This window comes from Apostichopus japonicus, chromosome 8 (assembly GCF_037975245.1).
Source record: "Apostichopus japonicus isolate 1M-3 chromosome 8, ASM3797524v1, whole genome shotgun sequence".
NCBI lineage: Eukaryota > Metazoa > Echinodermata > Holothuroidea > Aspidochirotida > Stichopodidae > Apostichopus > Apostichopus japonicus.
In genome coordinates this window covers 15,843,366-15,863,949 of record NC_092568.1, presented here as the reverse complement: position 1 = coordinate 15,863,949, position 20,584 = coordinate 15,843,366, and the positions used below count along the sequence as shown (strand labels likewise).

The 20,584-nt window shown below is 32.5% G+C and overlaps 1 protein-coding gene across 13 annotated transcripts in view; it reads right to left on the bottom strand.

Moving 5' to 3' along the window:
• Positions 1–20,584, bottom strand: part of LOC139970715 (uncharacterized) — a 44,256-nt gene that overhangs the window by 11,553 nt on the left and 12,119 nt on the right. For 5 of the 13 annotated variants that reach the window (XM_071976648.1, XM_071976646.1, XM_071976645.1 and 2 more), the window contains 2 exons: positions 20,122–20,156; positions 661–779 (listed from right to left, as the gene is read on the bottom strand). In XM_071976648.1, the coding sequence (XP_071832749.1) occupies positions 661–779; positions 20,122–20,155 (153 nt within the window). In that variant the 5' untranslated portion in view covers position 20,156. Of the gene's footprint in view, positions 1–660; positions 780–4,464; positions 4,524–14,390; positions 14,803–16,215; positions 16,378–20,121; positions 20,157–20,584 lie in introns of those variants that run through there. The other 8 variants (XM_071976657.1, XM_071976651.1, XM_071976652.1 and 5 more) reach the window with 5 other exon arrangements.

Genomic DNA, 20,584 nt, shown 5'->3' with positions numbered 1-20,584 from the left:
TTTTCAAATTAATTATGGAGATGTCAAAGGTTGGAGTATTTCAATCTGACTTGATCATCTTTATGTGTCTTTTTTGGCAAAACTACAAATCCAATGGAATCATTAATCACTACTTACATTCAGTTGGTACATAAAAGATATCAAGGAGGGTGTCATATATGATTGATTATCAGGATGGACACAATGACAGATCATTTGCAATTCCTGGAATCGATGATCCAAAGAACTTCTTTGCATATAATTTGGCAGCAAATTTGACATGAAGACTCGCGCACAAAGAAACGTCTGATGCCGGTAATTTGACTTAGTTTCGAATGAGGTGTAACAGAAGTGTTAGACACCACCACCATCGATCCCAGAAAATACACACACAGCTTGCTACCGTCGACACTAGTGTACAGTCAATACATGCAGCAACGGTCAATACCCACAACACAGTGTACATAGCAGCGATGGACATCTCAGCAGGGAGTTGTTATGGAACTCCCTGATCTCAGGTCCAGACAAAAGATAACAAGGTATCACGTTTCCTTACTGTCTGCATTTTGTAGTGAAAAGAAGAAAACTTCACTTGCAAGCAACGGAAAGTTAACTCTTTTGGGAGGGCGGCACGCATTTTGGGGCGAGTCTTCAATGCCTTTAAGCTCATATAATTCTTACCTTGCATCCTTCACAGGTAAAAACTCCAAAGTGCAATCCACTTGATAAAGCACCACAGACCTGACAGAGGATTTTACGCCCATGAGAGTTAGCCAGTGGTTTGGCTACATCCATGGTATCTAAATAAATGAGAAAAGTTACGTCAGTGTCGGTATTTGATCGAATGTTATAGCTCATGAAAAACGTAAGTATACCAGAAGGTACGAATGTTGGAAGGACCGGTCAATTGGCTTACAAACCTGCCTGAAAGTGAACAAACCAGATAGGAGTTTACCAGTGTATGTATGTATGTATGTATGTATAGTGATCTTCCCGCAAGCAGGAACTCGCGAAAGAAGCCATGGAGGCCAAGGGCGGCGGAAGCACTTTTAATCTGGGGGGGCACCGACATCAAAGGGCACTTTGCAGAAATTCGATTGGACCGATGCAGCCTTATATTTAGTACCCTTTATAACTCTTATTGTATTATCTTATTTGCGTATACACATCACTCCATCAACGCCCCCCCCCCCCCCCGCCTTAAGGAAATTAAGGAAAAACGCATACTAGCACTGCAATATCCAATGTGCAAATTGGGAAACAATGAACAAGTTTTCTTTTGAGACAAAATGAGGTGAAATCATGCCAGTTGCTTCTGTAGGAATCTTCCGAATTAGAGTTTATTTCTTGTTAATATCTTAACAAATTTTTTCCATTCGAAATAGCTTCGAGTTTGACCCACAGGCGTAGCCAGGATTTGCAAAGTTGTATGCACGACTATCTGAGCGGAGCGCCACCATCAGTTGGCGCGGAGCGTACAAGAACATTTTTGGTTTTACAAACCCCTCAGATGGCCGGAAACGGCCCTTCCCGAGTGTTCATTCTGGTTCCCTGGCCTCTTGCTAACTTGAGACACCTCAATTTTTATGTAGAAAAAGGGCACATTTTTAACCTGAGGAAAAGTGGGGGGGCACGTGCCCCCTGTGCCCCCCCGGTTCCGCCGCCCTTGATGGAGGCTTATAGACTCGCAAGCTGACCGTAGCCAATCTCTCGGCACACATCCATTTAACATCCATGTCGGGAAGTTGTTATTGAACAACACCCTTGCCAGACGACACATTGCTGTCAGCGGGGAATCGAACCGGGGATCTCATGACTGGGAGACGCCGGCGTTAACCACTAGGCTATACACTCCGTCTAAAAAAGTTTACCTCAAAATCAGAATTTAATATCTTAGCATAGCATAGAATAACCCAACAAAAACTTTCTTTCTTACTCCAGATAAAAATGTTAGCAAACTGCATTTCTACTACAAAAAGCCTGTGCAGGTAAATATGTCAGGCTCTCTAACTTTTGCAAACTTTCTTATTTGTATTTTTCAGTGTAACCGAAACAAAGACACCAACCATTGAATCATTGGTATCTCACAGCTTGGATTGTAAATTGATGTCATAATGACTCAAAAACAAATCAACTAGTATTACAATAAACATAGGTTGAGAGGAGGCTATTTCACTCAACAGAAGAATGTCATATCGTCTCTCTGCAGTGTCCCCTTTGGCACTGAATAATTAGGACTGCATCAAACATTTATGATAAAACACCTAGTATGCCTATGTACAAACAAAGATTTTTAACTAAAATATTTCAATTGAAAAAAAATAAAATATGTATGCAGTATTTAGACATATACAGTGTTGGAAATTTTGTACAATTTTTCATACATATTGTGATCTGTAAATTCAAAAGTATAAAGAAAAGGGCAGTAAATACCACAAATGGCCCTTTTTTTGTCATGAGAACACCAACCAATATCTATACCAATGTTTTCATGCACTACATACTTTGATTTAACACATAAATACTATCTATGGGATGAGTTGAAAAAAAAAGGCAAAAAAATTCTGTGGAAAAGTACAATATAACACGATGAAGTGGAGAATGTCAAACTTAGAACACAAATTGCCATTTATTTTGATGCAAAATTATTTACTGTTAAATTGTTTATGAAATAAAGTTATGCAGTGCAGCATTGTGTCAAACATCCTCATTAGTGTAAGCAATGCATCCCATCGTAACTGCATATACACTGAGGAGAGGGAGTTTTTGTAGAAAGTAAACATAGACCTTGAGAAGTTGGTAGTCTGAAAGCTATTATAACAAACACACAGTCAACATTGAGTTTATCTTTGTAGTCTGAAGTAACACGCAGTATCAAGATGCATATGTGAGTTGTTTCTTCCACTACTCTCAAAGTCCACCAATGTTTGGTTAATTACAAGCATCATGATAAGATGTTCCTTCATATTACAAGTAGGTTTTTCTCCGCGAAGAATATCAAGGGCATAGCTGCTCCCCAGTACCCAAGGAGGCACCTTACAAGAGCACTGATTTACCCACCAATTACAAAGAACAGTAAGAAATAAATGTCTGAATTTTGATATCTTTTCACATGCAAATTGTGGCTATTTATAATACATAGTGTCATCCCCAGAAAGAGGCCGATGAGGAACTTTTACTACACAACTGCCTTGACTGACCTTGAGGTATCAATGTCATTGGCACTTGTTGTGGGACAGTGAAGACATACTGTTTATCAAGTTTGACAATACTTGATCAGCTACTACAAAACTCACCTTTATGGGGGTGGGTGTAGGGTAAATATTGGTGATCAGAAAGACCCAAGAAATTAGGCCCAAACTGCTTGTTTGGCTTTATGATATTTGCAAACTGGATCTCACTGTTTTCTGATAATCCAACACCTACATTTTCAGGTAGTGGATCAAAATTGATTGAATATGCAGGGGAAAGCAGCCAAAGGTGTGGCCCACAAGAAATCTATAAATAGTGAATGTGTTTAATAAACGTATAGTAAAATTTGCCATGCAGTCTCTACCTAACCCTCCACTGAGAAATAGTAAAGAAGAAATAATGGGACAAAAATCTTGATTATTCCCTTCAGTTCACCCATCCCTCTGCCAAATCTTTAACTAGTTTCTTATTCAGTCGGTATAGTACTATTGTATAAGTTATTAGTATGTTCCATTTCAAAACTTTTGACTAAACATTTTTAACATTTTTTAGTGAAACATTTTTAACATCTAAATGGACTCAAAGTGAGATGGACAAAGACTTTATGAATTACCTTGGAATCTGTCTCTACCTGCACTTAAAGAAGAAAGATCAGAGTTTTACAGAGAATAAATCAAGTTAAAGTAACAGTTGAAATGCTGTGTTGACTGTCACAAGAAAGTGTTGTTTAGTATCTGCACTAGTTATGGTGCAACCCACACTCTGATATCATGCCTAACTTTGGGTATATACCAATGTTTAAAACTTTCGGGGATTTTCTGTGAATGTAGCTATAGCAGAGTGACATGAATATGGGAAATAAGTTGAATATTTCTTCAACATACCACATTTTGATGAGGCCATAATTCTATCTTGTATCATATTTCAATAATAAATCAAGATAATACAAGCAAAGAATTTGAAATACATGTGCCTCCTAATCACGCAATAGGTCCTACTGTGAAATATTTCTTGCATTAACAAAGGGGTGTATGACATTTGAAAAAAAGTATATATGAAGAGTTCAAATATTGAGAAGGGTTTTCCAAAGAAAAGTGGTTGAATATTGGTCTCCCCTGTAAATGTCATATTGTCCGTCACAAAAAAGACCCTTTCAGGTGATTACAGGGCAGCAAGAGATGGAGCTATTTTAGAGATATTAAATATGAATAAAATATGAATGGAATATTGCCAAAGACATATGCTGATTAAGAAACGATGTATGTGTGAACTGATAATTGCATGGTATCTCACCAAAACTCATCTAGGAGACGACATAATAAGCTTCTAAACGCCACAATTAAACTTCTAAACTGTAGAAAAAGAAAGAGTATATAAATTTCTGAATGTGCCAGTATATCTTATAAAATTGTCAACTTTTCTTTGAAATAAAGTGTCAACTTTTACTTGTGTTGCCCAAATGTTGCAACTATGAAACAGAAAGATAGTTTCACCTTCACCTATGCACAAAAATACAAAATACATATTATATGTACTACAAGGGGACAATGCTACTAGGGGTTGTAACCTAACACATGTTTATCTAGTTATTAAGTACACTGATAAGCACCTCTAGCAAGTACTAGCCCAGAGAATCATATACAATTAATTACTGTTGGAAGAAAGAACCAGTGACTGCTGTAATCTAATTAAGATGATACAGATAACAATTAAGTCCAATAAAGTCATCTTATTTTTATGTTAAATACAGTTCAGGATGCTGTCTTCACATCTGTTCAAACTAAACATCCGACATAAGTTGCTGTGAAAGCATCCATGTGTCAGTACTAACAAGCCAACAGGTTGGGCTAATTAGACTTTCATCCAACCCCAGTCAGACAGAGCAGTTAAAATGACTTTGACATTACACACAGGTCTATTAATGGTCTTTATTTGCCTCTTTGAATAACAACCAGGAGAATTTATATTCGAGATACTGATATGTCGAGATAAATCAATATCTGCATGTTTTTGTGGCTAGATATTGAGACGCAACATATAAATATGAATATAATCAAGTTATGATATTCATGTACAAGATCTGAATAGCTGATACTAATGTTAAAATATTCATATGCAAAATCTTTTTATGTAAATATCTGAGTAAGAAAAAAGTAAAATTCCCAGATATAAGTTCTTAATATCTAGACTGAACATTAAGAATTCTTGGAATATTGAGATACAAGATCTAGATACTTCAATATTCTTATCATTATGATACTGACAAATTGAGGTAATTTTCTTAATATTTAAGTATTGTTATCATTAACATATAATCATATTGAGGTAATTTGTAATATTCTAACCATAAATATATTGACTTATTAAGATACAAAATTGTAACAATATGATAGCTATAAAATGCAAGATCTTATAACTAAATATAGAACCATTGAAATATTCACATATTCAGAAATAACATCTTAAATATATGATTTCAATATGTAGATTTAAAAATTACGATATCCAAATAGAAGATCTCAATCTTTAAATGTCTTAAATTACAATACTCAGATGCAAGATCTTTGTTAAGTCTGTAAATTTCTGAGTATTTAAGAAATGAAATTACCTCGATATATGCTGTTAATATTTTTATCATATGACCAAAATCTTGAGATTCAAGATGTTAATATTTCAATATTGTCATCATTACCATATTTACATATCAAGGTAAAAATTGTAATAACTAAATATCTAACCATTAAGATATTGACATAAAAAGATACAAGATTTTAATATTTGATTATCTGAAGTTTAAAAAATTATGATATCCAAGTACAAGATCTAATTTGAAATGTCTCAGCAATAAAAGATTCTCATACAAGATCTTTGCATGTAATTAGCTAACCTTTATAAAGATATTAACATATCAATATACAAGAGTTAAATATGTTATGATAGCTTAATACAATATCTCAATTATATATCTTCTATATAACCATACAGACATTGAGTTGTTATACAAGTTCTTTATATGTTTATAAACTGAGCAATCAGAAATTTAAATATTTATTTTGATATCTCAATGTTACCTTAATAGCTCAGTGTATTTACAATCCAATATCTAAAACTTCAATGAATTGGTTTACCATGATTGAAGAAGTCTATTTGATTGTCACAAGAAAGGAATTGACAAAAATGGATGTAGCAACGAAGAAATACATACACATATAGATACATAAATATATATACCATATATATATGATATGGTATATATATGATATATATACCATATATATACCATATGTATATATAATATATGGTGTATATATATATACCATATATATACCATATGTATATATAATATATGGTGTATATATATATGGTTTATAACTTTATATATTTATGTATATATATGTACATATAATGTACATAAAATGGAAGTCATTCTTACCTAACAATTTATTCTGAAGTTGATCAAAGTTAGTAACTTATGCAAAACTGTGATTGTCACCATTGTCTACATTTGCATGGATAATTTCTATTTCTTTTCTGGTGGTTATTCATCTATTTAACAGTAACCAATGCAGCAAATGGGCAAGTTACAAAATTGCATGAATTTTATGAAATAGAAAAAGAATATGATCTTTTGCAAGACATTACAATGGTAATTATACTGTATAGAATACAAAATATACTTTGTCACCTTGCCCATGTGACCCTGTTCTGCCAACCTAACACATAATCAATTTATTTTATATATACAATCATGCAAATAATTTCTAGCGTAATTCATACAGCTGCCTTGGAGTATATTCCAACCGAATTTACTGTTTTTGTTTGAATTTCACTATGATATGTATCCATCGAATAGCATATCCTTAACTACTATAACTCATCTATTAAATTTGGTTAAATGAAGAAGTATTCAATAGATTTATCTTCTTGTATGTCATTTCATAAAAGGAAGCTTGTAATGTTGGCAATTACATTTGTAAACTAGTAGGGTTTAAAACAGTCCTTGAGTTATGATGATGGAACATTGGTGAGATATTAATGGATTTTCTCTCTGGTGAAATAGCCCTGGATTACAGCAGCTTTTAAGGTTGTACAAAAGTATCTTATACTGAAAAATAACTTTTGACATTGATTAATCATCCATACCTTAAAAATTGTAATGGATGCAAATTACATACTTTGCACATATTAAGCCTCAAATTTGCATGTATTGTACAGCTAATGTGTATGTATATATATATATAGATATATAGAGATATATATATTTTTTTCTTCAAAATTCTGCAACAAAAGAAACGCACAATTGACATAAAAACACTAACGAGATGTTGCTCTGTGGTCTAATTCTTTTTTGTCTTTCAAATGCAAATTTTTGCTCAACATCTCATTCTAGCCCAAATACAACGGCAATTTTAAAACCTGTTAGATGAAGAAAGAGTTAACCTAAACCCATCTTCTCAAGTGAAATCTTTCACTTCACTAATGGCTTTTCCCTCTTTGTGTTCACAAAATATGCAAATCTGTGTAATAAATCAAGCAACAAATTTACTTTGTATGAAGGAATTTATAAAGTTTGTTACAAAAACTTCACACTCAGGGAAAAGTCAAAAACTTTTAAAATACATACAGACTAGCTTGTTTTGGCACTTGTTTGTAATATGGTATACCTAATTATCGGTAAGAGAAAAAAACCTTAGTAAAAAGGAACAAAGCAAAATTACAAAGTCAAAAATACTCATACTCATTAATGCATCTGACAAAATACTTAGGTAACTTAACATCTTTTTCCAAACTTTAAGAATTTACTTGGAAATGTTTTTATTTTGATAAGTACGTTTGTGAGAAGTTAAAGTTGTTGAATGACAAATTCACAAGAATAACTTTAATACCATAAATATACTCACATGATTCCTATGACAAGGATATGTTAACTCAGGGGGAGCAGGGGATGGGGAAGGAAAGAGGACAATCTTGTGCATGCTAACTATCATACTTAAGGGATGCCCTAGTGCATGTTAACTCTAATACCAAAAACCATGGGGCCTATCTTGTGCAATTTGCTATCTCCCATACAAGGGTCTAGTCCATGTTCTATAATCAGGGAGTTGTAATAACAACTCCCTGCTCTAAAACAGGGACTAATCCAGTTCATGTTAACTCATGTACTAAGGATTAGTGCATATTTCATATTGAGGAATAAACAATGCTATATCTGATAAGATTTCTGTTAACTACACAGAAACAGTGAGTTCTGCGACTCGGAATTGAGGTGAAATTCTTTAAATATAGCGTTATCCACTGGTTAGGTGTACCATTTTGAATTTCTTCACTTTTAGTCTGATGTTCCCAGCTCTAAACAAATGAAGAATAGCTATAAGTTTAAAGCTAAAGTCTCAGTTGATGGTACCTTATCCATTCAATGTCTCTCAGCTGGTAATGGCATTTATTTCATAAAGGAGGTTTTTTAACATTCACTATAGCATTGTCAAATTTGAATTTTTTTTTTTAAATATCTATTCGACATTCAAAAGACACAACCTCACATCCTTAAAAATTTTCAAATAATTTTATTTAAAACAAAGTTCATAATAATCGATTATTTTTTGAGTCACTAAGCTACAGTGACTTGAGACTTGCCCTCAAAAACTTGAGAGTTGACTTGAGATTTGTCCATTCATTTTGTACATCAAAGAAAGATGTTGGCTTGTTTGGAATATAGATTTTTATCTAATTTTCAAATTCTCCAAATTGAACTCATGCAGACAATAACTCTGCAAATTGTTGTTAGATAAATTTGAATTGTTGACATACAATATTATACTCTACCTGAAAAATATTTGCCATTAATTTGCACAGTATTTTTTTAAAAGTTACTCCAGTAGGACTGAACATGAAAATAATTGAATGTCAGTTTTTCTGGTAATATGGTTATTCTTGCTGATGACCTCGTATGCTACTGTTACAAATTTGGCTCCAGTTCAGTCACTGTTTGGCTATATAGCAGTCACTTTACAGTTTCTAAGCTTTTGATGCAACTATGGTGTGAATCAAAGTTAGGTTTACCTATACCACTTTATCCAATAAGGTGTGAGTGTTAAAGTTACCACTACCCTCGGCATCTTTGTTTGACAATGCCTTAGAACTTACACCTATCAAGAAGTATGCTGTGGCCGAGTGGATAAAGGCGGTGGCATTTGAAGCAATGAGGCTAAGCAATCGGCAGGTAAAGGTGGGTTTTTCATCCAAGAGCAATCTACGGTTTTCCCATCTGAAATGACTTTCCAAATTGAAAAGATTCCAAATTTGAGGTTAAATGTTGAATTGGAAGACACCTGACAAGTAAGTTATAACCCATATGCCCTTGCAGGCTTCTCTCACAGTTGGGGTCGCTTCAGATCTACCCAGCATATATAAACAAGGAATATCTTTATAGTGCACAAGTTTTGTTGGGTGGGGGGGGGGGCAAATGGTAATTTCACTTTTAAAGCTACACATGAAAGAGAAATAAAAGAGAGAAGAAAAGAAGAGATCATGAAAAGAAAAGATTAAAAGAAAAGAAAAGCAAAGACAGGACAGGACAAGACAAGACAAGAAAAGAAAGAAAAAGTAAAAGAGGTCTCAACAACAAAATTACACTGGAAAATAATAGTTGGTTGGTCTGTTAATTTGCTGAAACTACTGCCATGATATGCGTAAACAGTAAACTCTGACGTCTTATGGCATAACGTCATCCACAGCTGGTAATATGGTGCAAAGTTTTTTATTTTTTCCATTGCTTATGTGTGCAAGTAGTGGAAAAGGTTAAGAAACAATGTTTTAATCTCTGCGACTAAATGTTTAGATCACATCACACAAAATGCAATGGAAAAGTGCTAAGAAATTATTTGTGAGCAACTTCAATGAATAACCTCTCATTACCCCATATGACCTTTGACCTACTATTGTTGGTGAAATATTCATCTTGGTAATATATGTGGTAACTTCCCCAAGTCTGATAAAAATTGAGGAGAAGAGAGCTTGCAAGTTGTAGCTTTTCAACCATTGTTGACAGACAAATATACAGACAGACACACGGTCATGACAGTAGTAACTAGGTAAGCTAAAACAATAGAAAAGAAGAAGCAAAAGGGGGGGGGGATGGGGCAAAAGGAAGGAATGGAAAAGAGAAAAAACAAAAAAAAGACAGGTTAAGAAACATTGTGAAACAAGTGACATCTACTAAATGGCAAGCATTTTGCAAAGTCCCTGGATTGTTGCAACCTTTAATACAACTTTAACACTAAAGACTTACAACATTCTATAATGCAGGCAGTAACATCTAACCAGGGATGGGGGGGGGACTTAAATATATTTGTTATGAATAAAACTTTGAAGTTCACCTTGCCAAAATTCTACATTAGAAGACCTTTTCTTTGTAATTGTCTTGGCTTTTACTATATTAGTCCATGCAATAAGACAGCAATTTAAATTCATGATGCAAAAGTACAAAATGTTTCTATTATTCTTTTAGTATATCAATCTCGCACAATGACTTACGATTACCTTCCCTTAACTGGGCTGAATTTTAATCAAGGAAGCCAGATCATAAGTTCCATGAAAAAATTAGGGTTATAAATGGAGATGATTTGATCAGTAGACAATTTTCACTACTATTTGTTATTTTCATGCAATGAACGAATAAACCATATATATTAATATGTGGATATATTCTTCAAAAATGTGAGAAAATAAATTCCCATTCATAGTGTGATAATATACTTGGTTGGTGTTCAAACAACTTTCAGAGTATAGAGTCATAAGAAATAGGTTTTTTTTTTTTATAATGGTAGCCTAAAAGTAGAATTCTTCAGTGACTCATTTGCTTCTAATTCAATTTTTATAGATTTTGAAATCATTATTGCACAATCAGCTTGTCTATTGTTAGCTGTTGTCTGACCATGATGTATTTATTGAGTAATTTACACATTAATATCATTAGTTGACACTACAACAACAACAAAAGTTTGTCTTATTTTAATCATTTTTAATCACCCAAACAAAGAATTGGTATGAATGCTGCATTTGGTATTATGACATGAAAAAAAGTGTTCATTTCCTTCAACTGAGACAACAATGTGAATAAACCTTGTCAGCAAGGCTGAACATTTCAGATAGACTATTTGCATAATAACAGAGAGTATCTTCTTTTTAATATGTTTCTACTGTATATTCTTTGATTCTGAAATTCTACAGAAAGTTTACTGAAAAGGAAAACTTTTTCATAACTTGAAATGGCTTCTTCATTAAATACTCACTAACTAAACTGATTAGCTCAAATCATTGTCAGGGGTTCTTTATTTGACTTTCGTGGCAGCTTTACTTCTGTAAAAAAACTTAATATGCCCCTACTAAACAGATCTCTCGTAATTTGTGAGTTCTCCTACCACAATACACACATCCTCAAAGTGAAATTGGCAATCTTTTTTCATTTTATACATTTATTTCTTGCATCATTTGCAACAACTTAACTATGTCATGTAAAATGACATGCACTAAATTAAAGACAATCCTGTCAATAATGATATGAAATCATATGTTTAACAAAGATAAAAGCATAGGTTTAACAAAGAATAAAACCCTCTTATCATAAAAAATTGTCATTCAACAGTAGATTTATATTAACTCAAGAATCATAGATTTAACTTTAAGATTTCATCATAATGATAGTCAAGCACTCTGAAGGTTAAACGTAAACAGTAAAGAAATAAAAAGTAATACTAATGATGTCAACAATTATTTAAATTAATAAACTTTTGCATAATACATGTAGTTGTTTGTTGCTTGTATTTGGCTTTAGTCTTTTCTATAAACTGTGCGGACAATCATTTGGAACGAACTACAAAAACAATTCCTTTCTTTAATTAAGATATTTCTTTGCTAATCTTTTTTTTGATAGTGCAATAATTTACCATTCCTTTCCTTTAAATTTAATGTCGTAGGCCAATTGTATAATAATATAATTGATGTTCCAAATGTGTTTTTGGACGAAATGTGTAAGCAATGATGACTTTGTTGCACCAAGCATGATTAAAAGTGTTACTTCGAAAACTTTTGTAGATTTTTAAATTAAAACCCTCTATCACTTTCATATACCAGTAATACTGCTTTACTTCAATGGTGTTTCACACCTTTTAAATGCTACTGAATATTCTATCTTGTGAGCACTTGATCCCCAGTTATGAAACTTGCCTTTGAAATTTCACTTTGGAACTGTTTACATACAACTGGTACTGACAACAAGTTTCCTGTTTAATCTTGAACTAATGAAACCAGAGCCAAGTTTATTCACAGCTCTGGATTTCAAAAGGAGCTCCGAGTTCTTAATTGGTCTCTGATTTAAATGGTGACCACTTGATAAGCATAATATAGTATACTACATCAAAACATGAACAAGTATATGCAATGTCCTTCATGTGTAAACACCACTGTGTCGTTTAATCTAAAACAGATTCTAACCAATCGTATTAACACACAACATTTTATCTACCAATCAATCAAATTGATGGAATGGTTGGCAAAACTATTTTCTATTTTATTTCAAATCTGCAAAACTATTTTTTTTTTTTTTCAAATCAATGCAAATGCGGCATTTACTTAACATTTGACAAAACTAGCAAACATGCAATTACTAAAATTCCTTATTCTATACAGTCCCCGTATTATATTGTTGCTAAACTTAAATTACTTTGTTTTCCAAGCAATTTCATACCATAAGATGTGAGTTTAATCAATATCCTAAAAGTTTCTGTAAATCATTTCAAAATAGTTGCTTAATAACTGGGATCTTGTTTTTGTAGTTTTCATTTTTAGTATCTTTTAATTTAATGCAAAGCTAACTATATATATTTAAGATGATAAAATGTACTTTTTGAAGGCTTTAGAAATAAGAACATTATTCATAAAATTTGTTCCCAAATAACTCTTTAATTATAAGTACGATCAATTAACTCTTGATCAAAAGAGACATTACATCATCTTTATTTAAAATTTATGCAATATATGTGCAATATATGATAAATTTAATAAAAATACTAATCTTGTAAATTGTTGAAATCTTTGTTGTTCTCTGTTGCCATGATCTAATTTTGACTTTAGTTTAGCTAATTATATGTTTAAGATGATTAAAAGTATTTTTATGGGTTTAAGAAAATGATTGCCAAGATTTTGTGACTATAGTCCTTTTTGGTTTTAAAGAAAAAAATATATCTTCTTATTTGAAAATTGCACATTATAAGATAAAAAGAACAAAATAAGATTTCTTTTAGATTATTTAAACAGCAAAATTTGTAGTACAGTAGTACTGGAAAAAACACTATAAAGTTGAAGCAATGAAATATACTGTTCATTTTGGTCTAAACAGATCTAGGACAGTACCCTTTTTAACTTAGACCAAACCCAAAATGCTTACATACAATTTCAGCATAATTGGTTATATTTTAATTTTAACATTTCTTCTTGCTCTATTGCTTTGGTTTGTACCATTTCAAAAGGTATTTTTAAAAAGAAAAATATGTCAATTCACAGTTAAAATTAGGGTTATAAAAATATTATTAAGGGTGAAATTATTATTTTAATGAACATTAACTATAAAATTTTACATACTGCTAGTCAGAAATGTTTATTTTTCTATAGAATATGAGGAAAAGGCGGATAATTTTTTACCTAAATGGAGTTTGGACTTATTGTCTATTATTTGTTCATAAAAATGTTTTATATTGTCATGCATGCAAAGGAAGGTTTTTAAAATACAAACACCAAATTTTTTATCACAAAAAAAAAAGAGAAAAAAAAAGAGAAGTTAAAACCAAATACAAAGAAGAAAATCCTAAGTGTGCAACATTAAGGTTTCTTATTTTCTCTTCATACAACTTGACACTGCTAACGTAAACTTTGAAGGTGAGAAGTTTTGGGCGGCCACTATAATATCAGACACCTGTCATGTTAAGAATGAAGAATAACTAACCAAAATAAGGTCAGCTTACAATCTTGAGCATATTCTCAACTCATTTAATTGATCTGACAACTTTAAATATAGCCTAAATAACATTCCTCAAAGCCTAGTGTTATTGTTTTTTTTTCTCACCAACTGGAGAAAATATGAAACTGTGTAATTATGGGAAATGAAATCTTCAATGCCACTGCAATTCTCTTGAATTTAAACCCTAATAGCAGATTATACTTACCAAATGATTGACATTTCATGTATAGGCTTATATTTGGCCGAGAAAGCAACAGTGAAGTGTCTTGAGATACTCCGCTTCCAAAGTCCGTTCCACTACACATGTCCATTTCAGAACTACTTTTACTGAACATCTCAAAAAACTAAAATTTCTTCAGTTACCTTTGTGACCAGCTCCTCCACAACTGTTTCACAATTTAAAGTTCCACCACTCCTCAGAGACGACTGCAAGTTCTGATGTTTTTGAACATCTAGACACTAATTTGGCAACAATCTTAAAAACTGCAAAATTCAAACTTGTGATATGTAGACACATGTGACCTTGATGAGAATCAAGTTCTGAGTCAGTTACCACCGTGCTCATTCCAGGGCTTTAATAACAAATGTTGAGCAAACAGAACAATATAGACCAGCATGCCATCTCTGTATCAAGGTACAAACTGACAAAGATATGGTAGGGCATCTTCTATTGGAAGAGTAGTAGCATACATGCCCTCATATGTCAGTGATAATTCATCCCAGTAGTATAGTAACTAGTAAAGGCAGAATTATAGGTCAACAAACAAAAATTGATGCTCTGTCACAATTGGGTTAAAAAAAATGGATAACAACAATTTGGTTGATTGAAAGTCTTGTTAGTTCAAATGATTTGCACTTTATGACTGTAACACATTAAAGTCACATAAATTATAAATTGGAAGATACTAGTGAAAATCAAAGGAATAACTATGTTAATTAATAGTTAACTTATATTTGCCTTGTTTTGTTTTCTTAATGAAAGGGAAACATGGAAGGGGGCTTATATTATAACAGCTCAAAGTTGTTTTTATTTTTTATTTTTTATTTTTTATTTTTTATTTCTACATCACACAAGGTTTAGAGGCACAGGGCACTCCCAACGAAATAGTAAATATTGTGTAGTAAGATAATACAATATTTATCACAATGTTGGAGTCCTTGGAATTAGAAGCTACATTGTTTTAGTGGTTGACTTATCATCTGCCATGGGGCAAAATGTATGTGACTACTCTATTGTCTTAGCCACACTCATTTTTGCCATGTTTATAGTTGATTTCTGACTTAATTGTACATTACATGTTGTACACTGATGAGCTCTATAAGCAATGCAAATCAATATCCAAACATGTTGGTTGCAATTTTTTGCTTCTGATAAACATTATGATCATTAATTTGTTTGCTTGTGCACTATTCTGATTAACTAGACAAATCACTAAATCTTCCAAATATTATTTTATCTTATATGAATTTTTATAAGACGAATTTTGAAATAGTAAAGTTTGGAGATTAAATACAACACAGGGCCTTCTGTAGTTCTTACTATGCTGTTAAGGCTAACTAAGTTCTATGTTATTAGTTTAATTTTGGTAACTAATGTTTAATTTATAACTTCATATTGACCACAAGCTCTCATCAGAAGATTTTAAGTCAAAGTCATTTTTAAAAAAATGATAAAAACGAAAAGGATTTTAAAAATACTAACACCAGATGTATTTCCTCCTCACGAGGTGAATTTTGTCTTTTCCATCTAAAAGATTTTCTTTCAAGTATCAATATACTTAAATCCCAGTGGATGCACTGGAGTTCAAGACCGAAATAAAAGGAGAGCTGTCTTGGGTTATTTCCTACCTGTATGTATCTTTTTGTGGTTTTAATTAATGCCATATCTTACTCCCTAGTGGCCTATCTGGCTAATTTCTTGTGTCCTTGTGTTCTTTAATCCTTTCATTAAGATATCATTCCCTCTAGATATATCATTCCATTTCCTATATTCAGCACAATTTGAAAGGAATTTCAGTATTCCTTCTTACCTTAGTGTCCTATTGAAAGCTACTCATGTATGATAAAAGGCTTTGTTGTTACACATGCATGCCACAGCCCTCGCAACAGCAGCCTGAGCGCAGAATCACTGCTCGAGTATCTCTGGGCAAGTCCGCAGAGATTTCATTCGGTAGTCTGCTATCAGGGAAAATCTTGATGAAAGTTTAAAAGGAATTTAAGGGGGAAAATAATATTGGTAACTTGAAAAGAGTGAAATCTGAAAGGAATATAAAACTGAAGAGAATGCAGATATTTATGATCTTTCACATATGCCCTTTTTAATCTTTGGAAACAGCAGGAATATCCGATGGGAATAACCGTCACAAAAGAGAAGAAAGGTCTTTACAATTTATTGTGTAATGCGAAATGAAACTAAATTCAAACCTAATGATACATTCCATTTAAAAATGGAAAAGCGTACTGACATATTTCAATAGCTTATATTTTCAAAAATAGAATTACGAGAAGGCCTAGGAAATGTATGGGAAGCAGAAATTGTGAAACTAAACATTACAAATTTAGAAATATGTTTATGTATGTTTGTTTGCTTATTTATTTATGAAAGATATGGATGTCATCCTTGCAAATTTGAATTATTAATTTTCCAAATAATTCACTGATTTTATTGAAAACATCTGGTGCATTTCAGTGGTTGTACAACTCACTTTTCTAAGTTGACATCTGTTTACCTAACAAACAGCCTGTGCATGTAAATTGAATAAAAGTTAAAAGGATTGAAATTTCTATTTCTAACAGGCACTTCTTCAAGGGCTAACTGGCACACCTGTTCACTTTGTATCGGCATGCTTTAACATCTAACCTGACGCTTGTTACAAGGAATTCAGTTGAGGTGGGATTCATAGGGTGAGGGTGGGGATTGGGATAATGTCATTGTGGTTGGGGGAGGGGGGGTGGGAGAGTCAAAGTGACTATGTCTTGATGATCAATCACAGCTTAAGATTTCCAACAGGTCTAAAGTTATACCCAACTTCCCTTTCACTTTGCCCTGGATTATGGTACCGCTACGTAATTTTTTTTCAAGTTAATAATTGTTGTCTTTTAGTCAGTAACGAATGTTGCACATTGTAAATCTAAATCCTGCCACCCTTTTAATTCATTGTTATTAATTTTATTGTGAAATGTCAGAAAATTAGCTATAAAGACACTTTTGTTTGACTTTAATTAATGTAAAGTTAACAAGAATTTTTCTGAAAGGCGTGAGATACATATGTGCATATATCCATATCTATCTATATATATATATACATAGCTATCAATATATATAAATGTGTAGCAAGTGGTATGACATATATATTAAATTAATATATATATATATATATATATATATATATATATATATATATATATATATATATATATATATATATATATATACATATATACATATATATATATATGTATACATGATGTAATTGTATAGTACACCATTTTCACTGTATCAGCAATGAAAGCACTGCCATGTTGACAAGCTATCAGCTATCATAAATTTGATTAAAGACATAACTGAATCTGCAGTATGTATTGTTCCTCCACTCCATATTCTTTTAGGTGTTCTATTTTCTGTGTTCACATCATGAATATTTGCTAAACGCAACCACAACGCTGTGCCTGTTCCTGAGTAGCCTCTCCACATTCCCTTTCAGAAATTAGTTTTAGAAGAATACAAACGCAAGTGTATCAAATTATTTCTGTGTACTCGACGTTTCAAATTAGATCAAACTTGAGACTTCAAACATGGATGCATGACTTGTAAGATCTTGGCATTATTTATAAAATTGATAACGTGTTCTGTACATAAAACAGAGAACAAAGGAGGACAGTAGGTAATTGAAATCAATTGGAAATACCGCCAAACGTGAGAAGGCTGCTTTGCGAGCTAGGCTCCATTGATTAGAGCAATTGACTGTTCTGACAACCAGAGAGAAAGCAAGTGGCATCAATTACCAATATGATCTCAATCAAATTAAAGACTTGGTTGTACACAAACAGGGACAAGAATGCATACAATATCAAAGAGAAAAACCCCCAAGACAAGAATTTTGCCATCCTGTTTGGCTAACTTTTTTAATCAACACAGAAAACGCTTGTTACAAAGTGCAGGAGTGGGTCAATTACTGAATATAACATTTGTAAATATATATGACAACTTACAATGCAGAGATTTAGAGTTTTACTCATCACTTTGTGTTTATCAGCTTTTATTTACTATCAGTCCAACTCAAATAAAACTACTGGCAATAGGGCTGAGGCACGTCCCATATTGTGCATACCCATCAGTTTGATTGCTGATCGTAGATAAAAATGGAAATAATGGAGGGTAATTTGCTAATCTGCAAAATTCAAGGTAACATTTGAGGAGGTAGAGTAGTTGTACACAAAGTATTAATTTACCACTTTTTCAATTGATAATTATTACCAAACTTATGGAGCTGATTTTTTGATTTGGCGCGGGCAATAAGGATGATATAATCTAAATACTGTACATTACTTTCAATATCTATTGAACGATACAATATCACACTCCCTGCTAGAATCTGGGTGAGTCTAAAATGATAGGGGAATAAACAACCATGTAAATAGCAGGAAAGCTGTTATCTTTTTACTCAGTATTTATATTTTTAGAACAAACTTTACATACAAACATAAAAAGTACAAATTATCGAGAGAAAAACAAGATGATCTGCTTTTAAGTTCGGAAGTAAATAGAACAATGAAGAGTAAAACAAACAAGTTTTTATCCTTGTCTCAAAATTTCAACAAATCTTCAGTGAAAAAACTGAACGACACATGTCCTTCCATTGAAACTAAAGGATTGTCACAATAGCTTCCATTGGATGACAGATGTTTCAATGACAGCCATCTGAAAATGTACTCTTTAAAGTGCATGAAGATGACACATTGTGAAAAAAGAAAGATGCAACATTTGTTAAAATCGTATAATTATATTATACGCATATTAACATAAATTTAATTCTGAGTGTCTATTCTTTCTGGCAACATTGTCGATACTACAAGATGTTCCCTAATCATGTGTGACTAATTTTATCCAGTGTTCAGTAAAGTAGATGATGAAAACGTTATAGGTGAGATAGAAAGAATGAAATATCCCTAACTTGCATGTTTGTCGGTCTACGGAAGGACTTACACCATAATAGATGTAAAGCTAACAAGAATTATGTTTGATAGAGTTAAAAAAAAAAGGGTCAACTAAAATAAGCTGCAGAGTCCTACTTAAGTGCGCTCTATAGTAACCTTGAATGCACTTCTAAATCATTTCATTCAAGAAAGAGATGAAACAACCAAAGTCGTTAACATCTCATCTGAATTTATAAATATGGAAATTATGAACATTCCATTAAAAATACAAATATTTGAAGGACACAGGTACTTGAGATATTTCTTTATGAAGTAATTATAAATGGAGATACTCTGAGGTAATTTCCATCATAATGCTGTTTCTTTTTCTTTTTTATTTCACAGATTAGTTTCAAGAAAATGTGGTTAATGTATCTTCATCTGACTACATACATCGCCTACTATTTGCAAAGAGACAGAAAAGGCAAAAAATCCTTTACCCTTCTTTTGTTATCAGAGAAGACATTAAAATGTTATTCATGCTCAATCTCAGGCTGGAAGAAACAACTTATTGTCTGTATCTAATGCTAATGATATGGATCTTTGGTTTCTATGTGGCCAACTTAACATGATTGGCTTTATTCTGCCTTAATTAACAGAAGAAAACAGTGGAAGAAATAGGTCAATGTTGAAACATATTAATAAGCAAAGAATCAGCCAGAGTTAAACGGCCATATTGTTTTCCACAAAGAGAGAGATATGAACAAATCAATAGCAGACATGCAATATATATTCCATACCTGTAGGATTCAACCATGTACTAGAAATTGGCATTCTATGAAGAAAAAGAAAATAACACTGTGAACGACCTAATAACAACAAAACCCTTGTGCAACAATGAGCTGCTTCCAAAGTTTATCAACGAATTGGCTTAATTACATCATTTCTCTAGCTTCTTGTATGAAAATTGTTATCCTAATATCAAATTACGTTTGCATGAAAGTGTGTGCTCCCTACTGTTGAAAAGCTTCAGTCTGGAGCGAATGATTAGCTTATGATTTGAGCGGTGTGATGGCCAACTGATCAATGCTATCCAGGTTATAATAACAATAACCCTTGAGAACAAATTATCCTACAATGGGATACCTGCTCAGGGAGATGCAAGAGAAATGGAAGGTGCAAAATGAAATAAATATGATATGGCAAGATAGATCAATTTTTAAGCTGCTTCACGTATAATGAGAGAGAACAGAGTCGATACTT